The sequence below is a fragment of the Arachis hypogaea genome, chromosome 10, assembly GCF_003086295.3.
Source record: "Arachis hypogaea cultivar Tifrunner chromosome 10, arahy.Tifrunner.gnm2.J5K5, whole genome shotgun sequence".
Taxonomy (NCBI): domain Eukaryota; kingdom Viridiplantae; phylum Streptophyta; class Magnoliopsida; order Fabales; family Fabaceae; genus Arachis; species Arachis hypogaea.
Genome location: NC_092045.1, coordinates 78,212,811 through 78,234,897, shown reverse-complemented (window position 1 = coordinate 78,234,897; position 22,087 = coordinate 78,212,811). Strand labels below are relative to the sequence as shown.

General features: G+C 30.7%; 2 protein-coding genes and 2 pseudogenes across 31 annotated transcripts; 2 read left to right on the top strand and 2 right to left on the bottom strand.

Moving 5' to 3' along the window:
- The first annotated feature begins 462 nt into the window (after positions 1–462).
- Positions 463–3,769, top strand: LOC112715741 (uncharacterized). Of its 28 annotated transcripts, none has more exons than XR_011866658.1 (8): positions 474–687; positions 791–875; positions 1,777–2,008; positions 2,108–2,189; positions 2,895–2,982; positions 3,206–3,262; positions 3,343–3,451; positions 3,544–3,769. XR_011866658.1 is itself a non-coding variant. In XM_072205022.1 (8 exons), exons 5-8 carry the CDS (start codon positions 2,949–2,951, stop codon positions 3,613–3,615), a joined length of 276 nt encoding a protein of 91 aa, XP_072061123.1. In that variant the 5' UTR covers positions 478–687; positions 781–875; positions 1,777–2,008; positions 2,108–2,189; positions 2,895–2,948; the 3' UTR covers positions 3,616–3,769. The 28 variants fall into 28 exon arrangements, 5 of the variants coding, with proteins under 5 accessions (XP_072061123.1, XP_072061124.1, XP_072061121.1 ...); XM_072205022.1 differs by having other exon boundaries at positions 478–687; positions 781–875; positions 3,206–3,266; XR_011866664.1 differs by having other exon boundaries at positions 479–687; positions 1,793–1,943.
- A 680-nt stretch (positions 3,770–4,449) lies between these two features.
- LOC112718268 (uncharacterized) lies at positions 4,450–7,273 on the bottom strand. Of its 3 annotated transcripts, none has more exons than XM_025770091.2 (4): positions 7,094–7,273; positions 6,949–7,002; positions 6,708–6,831; positions 4,450–4,622 (listed from the first exon to the last, which is right to left on the bottom strand). In XM_025770091.2, exons 1-4 carry the CDS (start codon positions 7,174–7,176, stop codon positions 4,572–4,574), a joined length of 312 nt encoding a protein of 103 aa, XP_025625876.1. In that variant the 5' UTR covers positions 7,177–7,273; the 3' UTR covers positions 4,450–4,571. The 3 variants fall into 3 exon arrangements, 2 of the variants coding, with proteins under 2 accessions (XP_025625876.1, XP_072060125.1); XR_003160731.2 differs by having other exon boundaries at positions 4,504–4,622; positions 6,708–6,862; positions 7,094–7,259; XM_072204024.1 differs by having other exon boundaries at positions 4,504–4,622; positions 6,708–6,840; positions 7,094–7,259.
- A 6,238-nt stretch (positions 7,274–13,511) lies between these two features.
- Positions 13,512–19,306, bottom strand: LOC112715739 (methylesterase 17-like; annotated as a pseudogene).
- A 55-nt stretch (positions 19,307–19,361) lies between these two features.
- LOC112715738 (mitochondrial uncoupling protein 5-like) lies at positions 19,362–20,356 on the top strand (annotated as a pseudogene).
- Positions 20,357–22,087: the final 1,731 nt, after the last annotated feature.

Sequence of the window (22,087 nt, the reverse complement as noted above, 5' to 3'; positions counted from 1 at the left end):
AGTGAAATAGGCTAAATAACTGTTCGGTTGCTAATTCAGTCGCTAAATTACTGGTCGCTAAATCGGTTGCTAATTGTTAATTTAGCGACCGATTTTAGTGACTAACATAATCAGTCACAAATAACCACTAAATTACCAACCGACTAGTTTTATACAACTAGAATATAAATGGTCCCTAAAATCGATCGCTATTTTTTAATTTAGCGACAAAATTTAGCAACTAAAACAAAAGAAAAAATGTCCTTGAAACTCTTGGTCACAAAATCGGTTACTATTTTTTAATTTAGCGACCGATTTTGCAATCGATCTATAGGTAAATAGAATAACGTAGTAGGTTGCTAATTCGGTCGCTAAAGTTGTAGTCACTAAATCGATTACTACTTTTTAAATTAATTTTATAAACTAATCAGTGACAAAAACGGTCGCTAAATTTTAAAAAAAAGATATTATCTAAATTACCCTCACTAACCCCTAACTCACCCAACCATTCTCATCTTCTCACTAACCCTAACAAATCAGTCTCTAAGCACTATTGTAGTCTTCTTCGCCAACGTCTTCTGCGAGCGTCTCGCCGCCGTCTCCTAAGGTCCCATCGGCGTCATCTTCTCTGGTCTCGACACCATCTCCTGAGGTCTTCTCACCGTCTTCTTTTGCAGTCTCGGCGTCGTCTTCATCATCTCCAAGCAGGTAACCTCCTAATCGCCGATTCTGATCCATGCTGTTAGGTTTGGTTTTTCCCCTTTGATTAGGGGTTTAGCGATGTTCTCCCACCAACATTAGTTCCAAACAGAATGATCGTCGCTTGGAGATATTCTCACTACTGGTGGTCACTCTGAGCTCCGCATTCCTCCCTCTGCATCATTCCAACACAGCCGGTAAAATTTTTCATGAACTCTTACGGTTTGCGATGTTTTTTGAATTTTAATTAATCTATTTTTTGGTAAATTTTGTATAGGTTTGCAATGTTTCCTAATTTTAATTTGAGTTACAGTTATGTCTTAATTTTAATTTGAGTTACAGTTACAGTTATAGTTTCTTCTTCTCTGTAACTAGTTTTAGAGTTTCAAAGATATTTGCTCATAGATTTTCTTGTGCCCTATTTTGGTAGAATAATCTAAGTGTCATTTCTGTGGTGCTTGAAGGAATTATTCAGTGAATTTTTTATCTTGATCTGCATCGTCTTTGAATTAGGCTGTAGAGATGAGAACTCAGCAAGACAAGTTTGTTAGGTTGGTTTGATGAAAACGTGTATTTTTTATGTTATGATGAGGATGATTCTGTATATGCTAATTTTAGAAGTATTACAGTTGAAAATTCTTGCAGCAGAAATTAGATGAAACTCAAACCATTCAAGTAGGTAAATTTCTTGAATAGCTTGACTCTGACTCAGAATGAAGAAGTGGTGGAACATTTCTTGAAGAAAAATTTAGCTGCTTGTAGGATTCTCATGCTTTTATTTAATTTTGCAACAAAACAGTTATGTCTGAAGTATTAACCATATATTATATTACCAATAATATTTATTCTTTAATATATATGATTAGCAGCTTTGCTATGCATATTTATTTCTTAAACACCTAATCCTTTTTATACTCCTTATTGATATCTATTGTCTTGTTCTTGGATTTTTATGTGGTCATCTCCTTTAGCACAAACTTATTTATAACTATTGAATTAAGTTTGATGTCTAAAAACACTCCACTTTTAGGTATTCAAAATATAATTTCTCTATAAACAAGTCTTACTACCAATTTCCTTTATGAATCTGGACTTCAGAAAGTTTGGTCTGTAGGTATTTAATCATATTCCCATGAGAACTTTTGTGAAAGTACCATCAACCATGAAAGATAATATTATTGTTCTCATGAGATATCATCCCACTTGACGTGAATGTTGATGCTGAAGAGTCGGACGAAGATGATGAAGTCTCTGTTTTTGATAAGGTTTTGGTGCTACAGACTTTTTTATTTAAAATATATGAAAATTTGAAGGCTCAATTAAACACGAGGTATCATGCATTTTGTGCTTATTTTGATTGCATAAGAATTAGAAACGAAGTTTTTTTAATTGGATCTCATTTGTTTTCTTCTCAAATTTTGCTCAAAAGAATATTGATGATAGTGAAGATGAAGACTTTGACGACGATGAAGAGGAGGACAATGAGGATGCTGATGATGATTTTTCGAAAAGTAAGCATGAGTTTTATGTGTTTGCATATGCATCAAAGTTATTCATTAGATTTGATTGAGATGGATGTTGTATATGATAATATATAAATCCTACCTAAAGAAAGTTACCTTAAAAAAATGCTTGACCTCAAGATTGAATCTCAATCATCCTGCTTTGGTAGTTCTAATTACCTTAAGATAATGCTTGATCTCAAGATTGAATCTCAATTATCCTGTTTTGGTAGTTTCAACTTATATTATATGCATTCTTTTTTGAAGGATGGGGATGCTGGAATTTTGAAACCCAACTTTAAAAGTACTTTTTGTAGCAATCTTTATAAACCATATATGTGAAGGTTAACAAGTTACATTTGTAAACTGACACAAGATAGTATTATTGGTTTGCAATGTAGTCATATTAATTTTCTATATAGATTTCTTAGCAAATGACCTAAAATGTAACCATATTAAAATAAATCCCTATGTGATATATAGGCTTGCAAAAATAAGATTTCTGCTGGGGGGTTTGTGAAGCAGATAATGTTCAATTCTGCTTGGGGGTTTGTGAAGTAGCAAGTTGAATAATCTAATGAATGGAGTAGGTGTTGAGGACGCAGCTCGATTGTTTGACAAACTTGTATTTAGCAGCAAAAACTAGAGTTTATGCTATTTTTTAAATTATCTTATCATTGTTGTTTATAATGTCTGCCTTTAATTTTGTACAAGTTGCTGGACCATCTGGGCAGATGACATGGATTAGAGGTTGTCTAAAATATTTAGATGCCAGCAATATTATTGAAGTCATTGATAATAGGTTGATTGCTCTCTTTCTGAATTCACAGTTTTGTTTGGTCTAGACAGTGAAATTTGTAGGTACAATAAGAATAGTTGTTTATCTTCCAATGAAATTCCTTAACTGAATAAAGAGTAATTATTGTAAAGTTGATGTTGTATTACATTCTATTTGAAAGGGATTGCATCTCATGATCCTGTGTCTGGGACTATATTCTAACAAAATTTTGATTTGATTTATGCAGTTTGTTATGCATACAAATGGATTATATTGATCTTGATTAAATTCATTGGCTTGATCGGTTTGTATGTTTATGTTAGCTTACGTATTTTGGCTTGACTGATATATCATAATTCTTCAATTAATGCATTGACATTGTAGGTATGTTCCAATGTTTGGAGAAACTGAGTATGAACCAATTCATCAATACCCTTCAATTGGTATAGGTGAACAACTTGAAGCTCTCGAAAAAGCTGTCAAAACTGGGAAGGTAATTGGTATTGTCAATATAGTACAATTTTCGATCTTTCAATAAATAATTACCGAATCATGACTAATAAAATGTATTGAACTTCTTTGCAGATTAGATATGTTGGTCTTAGTAATGAAACTCCATATGGCATGATGAAGTTTATTCAGGTTGCTGAAAATTAAATGGAATTTTTTCTACTTTATGTAAATGAATTTTTTTTCTTTGTTTGCTTTTTTGTATACATTTGTAGCCATTAGCTATAAAGCTATCAATATACATTTGGATTGTAAATTATAAATTTGATGTATTTATGAATTTTGTCTCTTTTAATTTTTATATTTCGATATAGATATTGTGAATATTTTTTGTATTTATTTAAAAAATTTATCTATGTTTAATTTTTTTGTATTTTGTTGAAATATAATTATTTATAAAAATCAAGTTTTAATAGTGGTATATGTGAAATTAGTAAAAATATATAATTAGGAAATCAATAACAGTGAACGATTTAGCTACCAATTTTTTTAGATTTTCATATCAGACATTAGCAACCAATTTTATCAGCGACTGATTTAGCTACCGAAAAGTTGATCGCTATTTAGCGACCAATTCTCTCAGCGTGTAACCACACAGAGACTTATGCTTAAGTCATAAAACAGGGATGGCAAGTCATTACGATCTCTGGAAATAAATTTAGTACATATAGTAGTATGAGAAAGGTTTATAACTAGGAGTCTTTAAAGAAAAAGGGGTCAATCGAAGATGTTTAAATCGAAAAGCGCAACACACCGATCGATAACATGAAGGAAACAAATAAAGGCTAAGCTAACACGAAGAGATATACAAAAGTGTACCAAAATACAGATATCAAGACTCTGGACTTGGTTTGCGAAGATAACCGGCCCGAGCATAGGAGTATATATACATACATAAGAAAACTACCCAAAATGAAGCCCAAAACACAAGATACAAAACCTGTTTCTCCAAAATAACCTCTAAGAGGAATTAATACAATATATATATATATATATATATATATATATATATATATATATATATATATATATATAGTGGAGAATATAAGTATCTAAACAAGTCTATATAACCCAAATACAATGCTGAGAGCTAAGGATCTTCGTCAAAATAGAAGTCTCCAGCATGCCTCAGCGAGGAGCCTCACGTCCTGCATCTGAAAACCACAAAATTCGCATGGGTGAGAATCGGAAGTTCTCAACATAGTAACAGTGTCCAAATATCTAACATGTAATGTCCTGGGAAAGTCGAAGATAATTCTAGAACTTCCAAATTTATAACCAAAGCATATAAATATAACTAAACCATGAGAATGAAATTAGGTGACTAACTTAACGATCTTCAGTCTAACTAAATGTCCCCTTTCCAAATCCTGCAAACCTCCCAACCGCCAACAGTAACTTGATATGCAAACACAATTAGTTCATCCAAGGAAATGCACAAGTAGGAAGCAAATATAACAGTTAAGCAATTAGCAAGTAATGATGCAATCAATTAGGCATTCCAAACATATCACATATGATGCATATGATGCACGCCTATCCTAGTGGCTGATGAGTCTCATCTGTCGGTTATAAAGCCAACCCAACAAGTCCTGGTAGCTAACCATTGGACTGCCCCTCTGTCGTGCATCCCCAACTCGAGTTATTCACAATATAAATCATAATTTCACATATAACACTCTCACTGGTGTATGTTCACAGGGGCGAGCTCATCCGAAACTTTCACAGTGTCCGGCCACACTTACGACATAGGGTTAGCAAAGTATCGAGTCTCCACCGGGAGCACGTGGTAGCTAGCAACTGCTTTCACCCAGGAAAACTCGTATCTCAGATAGGTGGAGTGCAAACAATCATAATATCAATAATTCAATTCAGCATATATGCATTCATTCTCAGCCATACATTAACATTCATCTCAGCCACCCGGCTTAAAATCATAATTCATAATCAATAATAAATCATCATCATGCATAGCCCTTCGGCTCGTCTCATACTCAGCCATTCGGCCAATATCATACACCGCACTCCACCACCCTCCTCCACAAACTCATATCATCATTATTAACCATAACTTATCACAATATTCTCTTTCTTCATCCACAAGTTACCTCCTTCCCTAGCTTCCTCTCAATAACTAGGAATTTACTTTGATTTAAGATTTAAATGATGAAATTAGGGGTTTATAAGCATGAAACAACATCTCGGAAGGCTACAAGCCTGTTGGAAATGTGAAAGACTTGAAAACAAAAACTTTAAAAAAGAACAGGGTGGCATGCGTACGCACAGGGGTGTGCGTGCGCACGTCCAGAAATGTTTTCAGAAAGTGTGCGTGTACACAGGCTTGTGCGTATGCACAGAAAGTAAAATTTTCATTATTGAGTGCGCGCACAAGGTGAGCTAGCGCCATCAACAGGTTGGCATTCCCACCGTGTGCGTGCGCACAAGGCTGTGCGTACGCACAGATTACAAACCTTCGTTGGTGACGTGTGCACACAGGGCGTGCTAGAGCTCCCATCAGTAGCCCTGCCCCCGCCTGTGCGTATGCACAAGGTTGTGCGTGCGCACAGGTTCAAAGTTCCACGGGATGTGCGTGCTCACACATTCCCCAAAATTTAGATTTCTACCAAATTTAAACCATTTTAAAGCTTATGAAATTATCTTTATTTTTATATAAAAATCATCAAATTCTGAAAACAATAACTCAAGATATGTTCTGTTGAAGTTCATCAAAATTCCATTTTTACCAAAACTCATAACTCCCCAATTTTTAAAACATACACTTCCAATTCTCATTTAAAACCAAATCAAAACTCACCCTTCCAACATCAGTCATTTCCAAACCTCATTCAATCACTAACACACCAATTCTTCCATATTTATCAAATCTCAATTTAATAGTTCAATTCTTGATCATCCTTCCCTATCTCAATTTCCAAACAAATATTCAATTTCATCAATCACCATATATATACACATATCAATATCACACTCCAAAATATGCTCATCAGCAAGAGCTTCAACCTTATCATCAATTAAACATATCAGTCCATATCACATACAACTCCACATGCTTTGCCAACAATCAACACCACTCATAATCATTCAACCAATCTTTATATATTCAATTCAATCCAATTCATTCAACAACCACATCAATATTCCAAAATCCTATCCTAGGGTCACTAGCCTACGTTTTCATAACCACATTACATTTTAGATACAGAAAATTAAAACCATACCTTGGTCGATTCCCGTTCCACCCTGAACACTTCAATTTTCACTTTTTCCTCAACTTCCAATGTCCCAAAGCTCCCAAAATCAGATTTCCAAGCACAAAGATCTTTTTCAAGCTTTCCAAAACCACTAATTAAGCTCCAATACACATATATAAAGTCTAAGCCACAATATCACACCAAAACACAATAACTCAATACCCAATACCTCAAATTCAGAATTTTGCTAGGATTTGAGATCTCTTACCTTACCCAAGAACCAAGGAGGCAAGAACAAGCCTTCTCTTCAGTTAATTTGATCCTATAACACAAAAGAGCTCAAAATTTCAACATTTTTGCCCAAAATTTTCAAAACTAAGGACTGGGAATTCTAAGAAGAAAACGTGGATTACCTTAAGAATAATTGTATAGGTTTTGTAGAGCTCGACGCAGCAGTTGCGTGGCCACAAATGGTGCGTCGATCGGAGCTCCACATCAAAAGTTATGATCAATGGAAGTTGGAAGTGAATAGGAACAAGGGTTTCATGTTTCTCCCCCTTTCCCTTTTTAATTTCAGCGTGTGTGTTTGTTTTGGAGAGGGAGAGAGCAGATCTCTCTCATTAAATGAGGGCTTGACTGGACCCTAGGGCCCAAAATGGGTCCGGTTGGTTCGGTTTGGCCCGTTCGGTCGAATCTTGGACTGATTTTTTTAAAATTGGTGTCAAAATTCTCGTTTTAATTTCCTCTATCATATTAAACCATAAAACTTACATTTTTCATTTCCTAGAATATATTTTAATTTAAAATTTAATTAGTTATTAATTAACCAGATTTTACACAATGGCCAATTTAGCGACAAAAAAAGTGGTCACCATTAGCGACCGATTTTATTAGCGATCGATTTAGCGACCAATATCGTTCGGTACTAGTTTGGTAGCATTGGTTGAAAATCGGTCGCTAACGGTTAGTGACCAAAGTTGGTCGCTATTCTTAAATTAGCGACCAAGGGTTTAGCGACTACCAGAATCAGTCGCTAAATCGGTCGCTATTTCGATAATTTCTTGTAGTGATCAAACAAAAAAGCAACCAACAAAAAAATACTAATAGATCATACCAAAAGGATAAAAAAAACACAAAACAGATAATGTGCAATCATGCAGCATTATAACATTGAGCATGTGTCTTCCCTAACCTTATCCTCAACACTAAATGCCTGCTCCATTGGTAGGTAAAGAATTTCACTTCCTCCTCCACTTTCTTCATATTTATATTATGGTTATTAAACACTATCTAATTTTTGTGCTTTTAGACACACCAGACTACGCTAAAAAAAATATTAACCAATTCTTCCTAATATTCTTTCCAGTCCTTATACCTACCTAAGACTTAAACTCTGTCTTTGGAGAGTTAGGCCACACCCATCTCAAATTACAAGAACTCAAGACCAAGTCCTATAACCTCTAAACGATTTTACATGTGAAAAACAAGTGCTAAATAGTCTTTGGTGTTTCTTGATGCAACACACAAAATGCCTTAGATTTTAGTATTATATTACATCTATATAGTCTATCTCTTCTGTGTATTTCATAGAAATCAAAAAGTAAAAAGATGTATTTTGATTCTTGATTTCTTATTGAAAAGACGCGTGTTTTTCAACGGAAATAAAAAAATGTGTTCAATCAATCATATAATTTTTTAAAAATAACATACTTTAAATATGAAATTATTGTAGAAAAAATTGTATAATTAAAAGTAAAATATTAAAACCATATTATAAAAGCACTTGTATGTAAACATGTAAAAAAATAAAATTAAAATTAGTGTATCCAAAGATATTAAGAATTTTGAATTAAAAAGAATAAAAAATCTGGTGGAGGGACTAATTTGATATACAACATTCAATTTAAAGAACTAAAACGAATCACTTAATACAAAATTAGGGATTAATTTGGTGCATCTACAATTATGATAGTAGTGGATGACATGTAGCACAATGGCCAAATAGTATTGTGACACATGGCACATCTGTCCATGATAGCATGCCACATGTCACTGATCGACCCGTCATTGTATCATTATCCGTAACCAAACCATGAAATAACACGTATTACTAATGGTCCACTTAATCAAGTCACATCAGCATGTGGTTAATGAAAAATGAGTTAGAGACCAATAAAGTGTACTTTTGTCAATCTCAAGAATGTAATTGCTACAATTAAAATTTCTGAAATGATTTTGGTACACGAGACCAATCTCAAATACCACTTTAGAGCATAACTCATTATTTACAAATTACATAACTATATCTGGTATTAATAAATTTATTTTATTAAAATTTTGATACATTTTTTTTCCTTTACTATTCTACATATGGTTTTCAATTTAGTTCATGATTCTATGTATATCTTCATGGGCTTGATTGCAGTACAATAACCCTAATTAGGCAAATTTCGATCAACTGGATAAATAATAACATTTCTAAAAATTAAATAAATAAGTTGGACAAAGACTTGATGTCTTGATTGATCTAAAAACAGTTTCATGGTTGTTCCATTGACTAGGACCGACATGGAAACCATAGTCATGGATGTCTACATTTATGATCTCCATAGTGTTCCAAATCTCATTGCTTTAAATAGATTTACGAAAGTGCAATTTGACCAACCATAAAGAAGTATTATTTTTTTTTCACAATACACCTCCTTAGATACTATTAAGGTACCATCCAATATCTTTCTGCTCCCTTTTTCCCACAAAAGCCGTCTGTTCCTCTTAGCAAGAATCTTAGATATTACTTTATATATACAGTCTGCCATACTTATCGGTCTGTAGTCCTTTATGTCATTCTCTCCCCCGTTTTTATGGACTAAAACAACCTATGTCAAATTTGTCTTTCTTAGTAATGTTCTTTTATCGAAAAACTCCTCTACCATAGCGCAAAAGTCATTTCCTATCACCTCCCATAAGCTTCTAATGCTTTCAAAGTTAAATCCGTCAAGGTCTGGTGCTCTTGTTGGCTCGCACTCCCTTACTATAACTTTGATATCTTCTTTTTCTAGTTTCTTCTCCTGCCATCTTGCATTTTTCTTCTTAATTTTACCCACCAAAAATTTTTCAAATCCAATTTTCTAATGATGTTCCTTCGAATAAAGTCTAGAGAAGTAACCCCTTCTTTCTCTCATCACCCTCTCTGGTCCCTCTATGATTCTTCCATCAATATATATTATCAATCAAGTTATCTCTCCTTTTTATCTTAATAATGATATAAAAATATCTTGTGTTTTGATTCATCTACGATATCTACCTTGACTTAGCCAATTGTCTCTAATATTTCTCTTTCCTAACATACTATTTTTCTAGCATAATCTTCATAGTCCTACTCCTCGCCAGTAGACATTCATCTACCTCTTCCGTCTTTATCTTTTCATCCATCTTTTATATGTCTGACTCTAATTTCTGTAACTGATTTTCAATGCAACCAAAATTTCTTTATTCCATATCTTTGAATTTTTTCATATTTCCAACTTGTCTAAAATATTTAATCCCTCCTTTTTCATAACCTCTTTGAAGCTAGCATGTGTTATCCAAGCATCTAATGTCCTAAATAGTTTTGGATCCCAATCCATTCTTCATAAATCTATCATTAATGTACAGTGATCCAATAGAGCTCTTGTAATACATTTTAGTAGCAAAAAATCAAACCTTTCCAACCATTCTACATCAATGAACATCTTATTTATTTTGTTGCAACATCGTCTCGCATACTAGGTATATTTCTTGCCTTTCAGTTCTAAATCCATCAATTTTATAGCATTCACCCACTCTTTAACCTCTTTGCTATTTTTAACAAAGATTTGCATCCCACCCCTATCCTCTAATTCTAAGATTTCATTGAAATCACCCCTATCAAAATAAGAATCTGCCATCTACCGCTTAGCTCTATGAGTTTAGACCATACTATTTCTCTACTCTATCATGTGCACTATAGACCACCACTATACCTTAAACCTAAATCCTAAAATCTAAACCGTGACATTTTTCTATGTTTTTTGTTTTTTATTTTTTTCATGTAAACCCTTTTAGCATCGAACAGTTTATTCACAATTCAATACAAGCATAAATCGTGATCTTCTATAGCAATTCATGTACAAATTTTGAAATCTTTACCTCTTATAACGATTTATATAGAGTAAGTTCAGGAACAAAATGTAACCATTAACCAAATATTGTCATTGGGTAATTTTGAGCTCCATTTTATTTATTTATGTAATTTGCCCTTAGAAAAACATCCTCCTCCATATTTTTTTTCTTTGTCCTTCATCATCCTCCTTTTCATTTTTTTCTTCATTTTCACCTATCCCAAGTCACCGTTTTCTACCGCCGGAGCTACCCACACTGTAATTTCTTGTTCCATCTTTTCCATCAGCTCCCTCTTGGCTCTCTGCCTTCTCCCTTATCACACCATCGGCGACCCTCCTTGCCTTTTCGGCAGAACCTCCTGCGCCTCCCCTCCTCTCCCTGCTCGCGCCTTAACTTTGTCCCCTATCATAACTTCTGTGTTTTTTCTTGCCGCCGTAGACTTTTTGCACAGTGTCGCGATCATCCACGTTCACTGTCACCAAGTTGTTCACTATCACTACCATCACAGGTAAGTTGGTTCAGGTTCCTAATTTTCTGATGTTAGGTTTCAAAGATTGTAAATTAGACTTCAATAATTTATGAAGTCAAACTCTCTTTGTTTCATTTTTCTATGTTGTTGTTATTATTGAATTTGAAAAAGTTATTTATTATTATTTTTGTTGTTGTTGTTGTTAAATTTAAAAGATTTAAAATATGGTATTATTGGTGGTGGTGACTGATAACCATAAAAAAAGAGACAGTACTATAGTGATAGTGACAAAAGGATATTTGTATAATCTAAAAAATTATTATGTTAAAAAAATAATTTTAATATTAAATATAATGTTAATAATCATTTTTCATTAAAAAAAATAAAAATAATTTTGATTTTAATTCCAAATTTTAAAAATAAAAAGAATACTTATCCCTCTGAATTGTTATGTATGATTGTGAATAAAATGGTTATGCAAGCTTCGCATATATAGCTAAGTTCCCATATAGAATATGTTCTTTCCTTATTTCCCATGGTCGAAGGATATTAATTATAACAAAAGTGATGAGGATAGCTAGTGATGGACAGCAAGACTCCTTATCTAAATCATGTCAACTATGATTTTTGCATAGCATAAGGTAGCAGAGCAATAGAGGTACTTTTGCCATTTAATTCCTCAATTATTTGTTGCTTTCTTCTGATCTCCATGTGGTAAAAGGAAAATGCCATGGAGATCAGTCTAATGGAACACCTTGGTTTTCAACCCACTCACACTGCACATGCATATTTACGTACATTATATTGGACACAACAAAATGCTAGTTAGTGGATTCATTGAATTGGATGCATGCCAATAATTTTAACGTGTTCTCAATTTAATTGATCAACACGTAGGGTTGTTTTAATTATAGGATTTAATGTTTTATGTATTATAAATAAATTATCATATAAATAGAATGTCAATAATAATTACTCTGTTGGTATAGTTTTAGCTGATTAAATATATGCGTAATTCTTTTTATGTCGATCAATTTCATAGGACAATGATTCATAAATTATTCATTATGATGAATAATAATAAAATTAATTTCTAAACAATATTTTTGTCTTTTTAAAATTAATAAAAAGTTATTTTAATCTTTACAATTAAATTTAAACTTTTAATTTATAATTTATACAAAATATGTAATTCCTTTTTGACAACAATAAAATAACCGTCAATTTTTTCGTCCATAAATAATAGATTTTTTTATTATTTTATCGATGCTAATATTGCTGACATCTTTCCCATTAGTATTATTAATTTAATTTTATCAATAGTCGAACTATCGATTAAATTAGATTGGATTTTTCCAACGATTTTGCCGTAAGTAAAATCAAAACATGTTGTAGTATACAATTAAATAATTTTAATCCTAAAATCATATTTTAGTCTTTTAAAATTAACAAACAAATATTATTATTATTTTTAAAATTCAAATTCAAATTTTATCTGTAAACAAATTAATCAAAAAATTTATTTTAGTCTTCTTAAAATTAATCCTTAAAGAGATATTTTAGTATTTTAGAAGTTAGTCCTTAATGGGATATTTTAGTTTTAAAATTAATTAAAAAAATATTTTAGTCTTTTTTTAAATCAAAATTTTAATTTATATTAGAATCAAACAAAACTAATCTTACAAAATTATTTTTGTCTTTTAAAAATTAACTAAAAGATCTTTTTATATTTTTGCAAAATGAATAAAAGAAAGCATAGTTTGGTGAGGAAATTAAAAAGGATATTTTAATTATTTTATAAAATTAATTAAAATTGTATTTTAGTCAATTATAATTTATGACAAAAAAATTTAGATTTAATTACTCTGTTGGTCTATAACTTTAGTAAATTTGCAATTAGGTCTTTATACTTTAATTTTTTTTCCTTTTCAATTGAAACTCTACCCTGTTTTCAATTTTGTAATTGTCATTCTTAGTGTTAAAAAATATTAGAGTTAACTGAATTTTTCTGCAAATTGAAGGTCTCCACAATTAAAAATCTAATTAGATCTTTTGACTACATATTTTTTAAGAGAAATATTCTGTTAATTTTAATATTTTTTATATAAAAATGACCTAATTACAAAATTAAAAACAGTGTAGGAACTTAATTGAAAAAAATATAAAAACCTAATTATAAATTTAATAAAAATATAATGACCAGCAGAATAATTAAATCAAAATTTTAATATAAAATATTATATAATATATTTTTAAATAATATAATTCACTTATCACATTCTTATTCATCCACATTTTTGTTGTACCCATAGGTGTTAATTTATCATAACTAATGAATTAGACATGAATTTGATGTCTCACTGACTCGGAAGTCTCATAATCACAGCACATTTATTCATGTATGGAAGCTAATTAAGATGAAAGCTAAGAAGAAAAGAAGTATAGATACATAGTTATTATTATTAATTAGTTGCATCCAACGTCAAAAGGTAGCAGCAGCCTTAACGAGGAAGCCAAAGAGAAGGAATGGAGTGGAGAAGAAAGGGCTATGGTCACTGTCCAATTCATAAACAGTGCAAGGTGGCCAACTCTTAATCATGGCTTCCTGTTGTTCTGCCTTAATCACATTGTCATGCCTTGTCCTTATGTACACGCGCGCCACCTTCTCCACTTCTTCCTCATTGTTATTGAATCTTGCACTTGTTAATGCTTGTACTGGCCCTGCCCTTAGCAGCATTTCAGCTAGGGTTGAATCCTGTAATTATCAATATTAATTAACATTCATTCATCATCAACCAAATTTAATGAATTCTTTTTTAACCTCATGAGGGCTCAATTGGTATATGATTTTGCGTTGATATTCTTTCTTCACCAAAGCACTTGTTGGAGGCTTATCTGCTCCCAATCCAAATCCTAGCTTGTATACATCATCACCAAATTCTGATAAATCTGGTGCCCCCTGCATTCATCACAAGACTTTCTATCAATCATGGTCAATAATACTTCCTACCTTTTTAAATAGTTGCCAATTTTCTTTCTTTTTTTTTAACAAGTAAATATCTATTTATTAAATCAATGTAACATTATTATATTTAGAGTAAGGAAAAGTCTAAGGGTCTGCAACTTTTGTATTTTGTGGCCAACACTTAACTATCAAAAGAAAAGTGAGTGATCTTCCACTATTGGATGTAATCTCACATCATTAAAAATATTATTGATGGCCAATTGATGGTTACAAAACACAAAAGTTTCTGGCCTTAGCACTTCTCTTAAAGTAATACTCGAAAATTAATTTTTCTGAGCCAACATCAGTTAATTTTTTAAAATTATTTTATTTATTTATCTTAAATACTAAAACCTAATTTATAAACTCTTAACTGCTAAATCTTAAATTATAAATGATAAGCCTAAACCCTAAAGTTAAATAATACTGGTTAACTAAAAATTAATTCCTATAATTTTTCTTACATTTATCTCGCCCATATCTTAAAATTAATATATTTGAGAGAATATATAAAAATAGTAAAACTTATTTTTATTACTATTGTAATTTATTTTTTTAATTTATTATTTTTAAACTCACTTAACCATCAACTGAATTCCTTTAATCTAATTCTTTTAGTTTAATAATTTTATAACATATTTTATTTTATATTTTTAAATATTAATAAGTAACTAATTACTAAAAATAATAAATTTTGATAATTTTCTAATATTCTTCTATATGAAAAACTAGAAACAAATATTTATTTGAATACCAAAAGAGTATATCTTAATATTTTCCAAGACTCACATGCAACTTATAATAATAATAATAATAATAATAATAATAATAATAATAATAATAATAATAATAATAATAATAATAATAATAATAATAATAATAATAATAATAATAACTGCAGCTCCTCTTCTGCTACTAGCACTACAACATAATGCTACTAAAAGTTATGGTTATTAATTAATCCCTTTGTGACTTTTCAATGATTTACTACTTCCGAAAGACAAACTGGGCGTGTGGAAGAGACAGGGTTGTCGGAAACACTAATTTTGTTTGAGAGGATAGAAGAAAGCAAAGATTTTTTACGATGCTATGTCTCCAAATAGCATAACATTGGCCATCAAAGGTTTTTACAATGATTAACACAAGGATTGCCATTTTATAGGTGGTTTAATTTGGTACACAGTTATTGATGATAAATTTAGTAACAGATTGAACTCGCTATAATGATTGTGAATAATGATTATTAGCTTTTGTTCGTACACATCTTTTGATAGATTGGCTTAGCGTAACATTAGAGTGTTCTCCATCATTTTGGAGAAATAAAAGCAAATTTTATATGCTACAATAATAGGCCATATGCATCATGGGTCAAATTTCAAAATGCATAGCAGTTCTGTTGACCATATAAAATTGTAACTTGTTTAATTTTTAAAGCCAGAAAAATAGGTCCGGTGAGAGACCTTAACCCATATCGACTAAATTTAAAATTCGAATATTATGTCAAAAAAAAAAAAACTTGTCTCCCAAAAAAAAAGGATAGAAGGGAAGTCTAAGTAGAATGTATTGAGAATGTATTTTTTTTCTTTGATTGAATATTTGTATTTGGATATGAAATAATTAAGTAGGCACTTAGAAGTGTGATAATACATAATGAATAATTCAAATTTGATATTTTATTAATATAATTAAATTTTGATACAAGTATAAAAAATAATTATTTTCTTATGTGACATTGTATAATTAGATACATGTATAAAATCATTTTATAAGGACAACATATCAAAATTAAATTCTTATTAATATAAAAAATCTTTTAAAAATATTGTTATATATTATTTGAATATATTTTTTGAAAAATTTTTTATATGTTCATGTATCTTGTTAATTGAATTGTATAGTTTTTCTTTTATCTACACAAACACATAAGTTTTTAAAAGAAAATTGAAATAATACTTATATGAAATCTTTTTTCAGTAATAATGGATTAAATTATTAAAATTTAAAACGAACCTTGTAAAAGACGTAGAGAAAAGAAATCCCCCACAATAATTATTATACATTTTGTACCAAAAGAAAAGGCCATTTTGGTGCTAAAAAAACTGCCTTGTTGCTGAACAGCTGCAAGTTTGTTTGTTTGTTTGTATATGGCGAAATTCTCAAAGAAAAAACGTGAGAGTGAGAGTGGGTAGAAAAACATTTGTGATTTGTCAGAAAGAATCATCAATACCAAGTTGGCAACCAACCAACCCAATTATTTTAAGAAAAACACAGTATATCATATCAACATCATCTTTGCTGTAAAAATTCTTGAAGATTCTAAGCCAAATAATGGCTAAAAATTTTAATTATGAAAATGAGATGAATGATATATTTTAAAATTATAATTTTTGGTATTTTTTAAAATGATAGAAAATTTGTAAATCGATCTTTAGATTTGTGTTTAAAAAATTAAAAAATTTTTGGAGTATTTGATTTGTGTACTCCAAAGAGGGTCTTATTTTTGTTTCTAACACTACAGCTTCTAAAATATTTATATACTCCATAACTGTATCTTACACCATCTTACACCATTCCCTTTTCCTGTTTAAATTAAAAAATGCCAAATAATTCTCTTGCCAATTCGATGGCATATACTATTATGTCATAGGTTTGAAAAACGAGAAAAAGAAAAATGCATGAAAAGTGAAAATAAGTTCAATTGTTATGAAAAACAAACAGTGTGGAAGCAGAGGAAAGAAAAAAACAGAACAACACTCACTTGTTTAAGATCTTGGTCGGTTAAGAACCCAAACTTGAGCATAGTTGCTGCCACATACACTGCTAAACGGATCTTATTAGCAAATTTATGACATGCTTGAGTAACACTCAACCCTCCTGCACTGTGCCCCACTAGTATCACCTGTGAAGTAACAAATGTCGAAGAAATTTTGAATGAAAAGTTAGTTGAACTTTGAATAATAATCGAAAATGTATACTTTCACAAATCATTAAATATTTCGGTAAAACATATTAAACTATTTAACAATTCACAATATTATCTTCATACAATAACGTCTTCACATACCTGTTCGTTGTCTGGCAAAGAAGACATGAAATCCATGAGAGGCTTATTGTAATCATCAAAAGAGAGAATGGAATCAACATCGGATTGATCAATTCCGGCACCTTTAAGGTCTAGGCATGAGACCTTGTAGCCGGAATTCTCCATAAGACACCGGATTTTGTACCAGCACCAACCTCCACCACCTATGCCATGGATAAGTACAAAGTGTTCTTGCTCTTTTGACCCTCTACCTTCCTCAATCCCTTCTTCTCCTCCCATCACACCCATGCCTCTATGACTTTTCACCCTTCTCTCTCAAATGCATTTTCCTCATCTCTCTATATATATATGATTAATAGGAAGATGATGACGATGGAATAGCGTTAATAAGGGTATTGACTTGACGTTACCCTCCCCCTTTTGGAGCTTTCCTTTGATTAATTAATCATGAAATTGGAATATTCACGAATTTATGGATATATATATATAATCATATCAGGTAACCAACTGGTATTAATCAACAATAATTAACTATTAATTAGATTGTAGATAAATTAGAAAATTATTCAAAATTAATTAAAAATAAACATAAAAAATATAACAAAAATAAATATTTAAAATTAAATAAAAATAAATATCTAAAATTATTATAAAAATATTTAAAATTTAACAAAAAAAATCCAAAACCTAACAAAAATAAACATATAAAATTATTGTAGAAGAACTTTTGAAATCTAAAAAAAAAGTCTAAAATTTGAACACAATAAAAATTCTTTTAATTATAATAAAAAAATGCATTATCATCCAAAATCTAAAACAAAAAAATATCAAAAATAAGAAAAAAAAACAACCAAAATTTATAAAAAAACACATTTAAAACTAAAAAAAAAGAAATATTCAAAAACTTTTAAAATTATTAAAAAATACATCGTAACCGGAGAGAGGCATAGAACTTTTCAACGTTTATGTTAGTATTTTCTTGCTTCTCGACTCTTGACTGTATACAGAGTCGATTCCTTAATTTTTTTTTCTTCTATTATATATATTATATATGGGTGGATGCTATAATATTTATATTATAGTCTCTTAAAAATATTGTTAAAATTAAAATAATATTTATTATTATATAATAATTTTTTAATTTAAAAAATACAAAATATTACTAAAATATAAACAAAGTGTAACATTAATTTTAATAAAATTCATATATGTAATGATAGACATGATAAACTCTATCTTATATATAACGAAAATGATGGAGAGAAATTTAGTATGTAATTTTTTATAAAATATTTTTATTAAATTTATTATAATAAATAAAAAAATAAATTAATAAATTAGTGTCCATAATATATTAATATATAAAATTTAATTTTAATATATTAATATAAAAATATTTTTCACACATTTAATTATATATTGGTACATTATTACTACTTTCTACAATTATCATTTAAATATTCAAATAATTAAACAATTATTTATATAATGTGAGTACAAAAAAAATAATTCTCTTTTTTATTGCTATGGGTCATCTTGATTCTTAAACCATCATCTCAACATTGAAAATGTCATACTAGTGGATTACTTTACCCTTTTCATGTTCAGTGTGTAAAATATAATAATATACAAAATTAAAAATAAAATATATTTTTTGTTTTTAATATTTTTAAAAAATTTTAAAATAAATTTTAATATTTAATTTAATTCAATTTTACTCTTAACATTTCAATAAATTTTAATTTTATCCTTAAAATTTTAATAAATTTTAATTTTATCCCTACTACCAATTTTTTAAACAATCAATAATTAGTCAATTATTTTCTTCCAATTTTATCCTTAACCAAAATCCAAATTTTAACTCCAATTCACTCAAAAATTTTAATTTAACCCCAAACCCTTTTAATCTCATCCTCCATCATCTCATCCTTCTCTTCTCTCACCATCATCACCTCCCCTCTCCCATCATTGGCGGCGCCACAACAACTGCAGGGACTCCGGCGCTGCAAAGATGTCACCCGACCGTTTACTCAACTAGACACCAACCTCGTCGTGCTACTCCCACTCCCTCCTACCTCAGCTTCGAGTTCTGGACCAACCAACCAAGGGCCACTAAGTTCAATAGCCTGTGGCCTCCATTTCCATCTTATGGTCTCTAGTGATATCTCCAACTCCAATTGGTCCCAATAATCTCAATTACTCTCTAATCCATTCTTTTCATTCTAATATACACTAACCCTAATTCATCGATTTTGCACAACCACAATATCATGGGAGTTAAGGGTTTTGTAGAAGGAGATATAGCTTCAAACGTTGCAGGTTGTTCAACCCACCTACTCGACCTCATCAAGGTCCACATGCAGCTCAAAGGCGAGTCAAATCCAACCTCTGTGCCTTCCCTTCGACCCGTACTCACCTTCCAAACTGGATCCTGATCCATCCACGTCTCACCACCTCCGCAAATCACCCGACCTCTTCGTCTCGGGCTTGTAATCGTCGGTGTCAAACTCGTCCAGCAAGAAGGCCTCACTGCTCTCTTTTCTGGTATCTTCGCCATCGTCCTCAGCCAGACACTCTACTCTACCACTCGTATGGGACTCTACTTTATGACCTCCTCAAACAGAAGTGGTCTGTCCCCTCCCCTGTTTCCGGAAGCGCCACCACCATGCCTCTCTCAGGCAAGATCGAGGCAGGGCTAATAGCCGGCTGCGTTGGAGTCGCCGTTGGTAACCCAGCCGATGTCGCCACATGGTGAGGATGCAGACCGATGGTTGTCGTGGTAACCCAGCTGTTGTTGTGGCGCCGCCAATGATGGTAGAAGGGAGGTTATGACGCTGAGAGAAGAGAAAGATGAGATGATGGAGGGTGAGATTGAACGGGTTTGGGGTTGAATTAGAATTCTTGAGTAAATTGGGGTTAAATTAGTATTTTGGTTAAGGGTAATATTGGAAGAGAATATGATTAATTATTGACTGTTTAAAAAATTGACAATAAAGATAAAAATTAAAATTTATTAAAACATTAAGGATAAAATTTAATTAAATTAAACGTTAGAAATAATTTTAAAAAAATATTAAAAACGTTAAAGATAAAAGATGTATTTTATTTTAAAATTGATTAAAATAATAAGTATATTATTTTTTTGATGAGTAAGATTAAGTATAAATTTTTGGAATAACGAAAATTTATTATGATCTGATAAAGGAGATTATTTTAGAAAGAAAATGGTAGATATATAAAGAAATTGTTAAATTAAAACTATGTATATGAATTAAGAAAAAATATAAATATTTTGATTTTTGACAGTTAAATTAATTGTATAGAAGTTTTTAATTAATACCTTTTGTTCGTAATTGAATGCTTAATTTAGTCTTAATAATGTTGATTAGTCTGTTTTATATTTGAGGTTAACCCTTAACGGTGGCGTAGCAAGCGCTCATCAAGTGGTTTGAAAAGCCTCCAAATTGCATCCATCCATGTTGCATCAGTACTCTGTACGAAATCTACAATAGTTTCCGTTCATTGTTTGTTTTTGTTGGTCAACAATTTAAATTACTTGTATATTATATTGTCTCTAAAGAAAGATGTTATATCATACTAATATAACAGAATTTTCTTTAGGAAAACTAAAATAAAATTTGGACATTCCTGCAGATGACGTTCAGCTTCGGAAATGGTGTTTTGTCCATCAACAGGACGGCAAGAATTTTTGTTTTTTATTAAATTTATCATTATTGACTGTTTTGATATATTAGAAATTCTTTTATATTGGAATTGGTCGGTTGAGTGTCACTAATTTCTTTTATTATTATTATTATTATTATTATTATGATTATTATTATTATTATCGTTCATCATGTATTCATGTACATATATTATCGCTTTGAATTTTTTAAACCTGATAATCAATTACTTGTATGAAAATATTTTATAACGATTACAATAAAACATATCTAATACTAAACAATTAAACCATCTAATAAGTCATCATATTTTCCTTACATGAAATATTTATGTGCTTAGTCACTTACTTATTTTTTTTTTTTTTCTAAAGATAATACTTTTATTGCAATTAAATGATTCAATTATAATACCCACATAAATAGGAATAAGCATATACAATAATAAAATTTGGAAACTCCCAAAAACAATAATACCAAGCTAAAGCAGTAGGAATTAAAATAAAAAGGACAAGCTATTCTCTCCTCTTTAGTTTCAGTTGCTATGCCTCCCAAGTCGTCCAAATTCTTTCGCAAATGTCAGAACTTGGGATAGAATTTTGCCAACCTCAACTCTGCAATTTTAAAAAATAAGAGCGTTTCTGGACAACCAGATCTGCCATAGAAGGTAACTTACTTGACTGATTTTTTCTTTTGAGTCTCTTCTTCTTCTCACCGCTTCCATCAACTGACACCACCACTCCCATAGTTCCATAGTCGGATCTCTGGAAATCACACTTGTTACTGGTGATTGATTCCAGACTTGCACAACTCCCGAACAGAAAATCAGAGCATGGAGGTGCGTTTGAAGAACATCGCGGGCATAAATTGAAGATCTAAGATTTGACAATGTCGATTTATTGTTTCTTAACCAAAAAATTTAGAATTGTATTGGCATCACTTGTCAAGAGAAAATTAATCTTTTTTCAAATAAATTAAAAATATTATAGAACCATGCAGACATAATTTAAATTTGAAATGGAAATTAAAATGGTGTTATACTCGTATGTAGGGAATAGAACTATAGAAGTG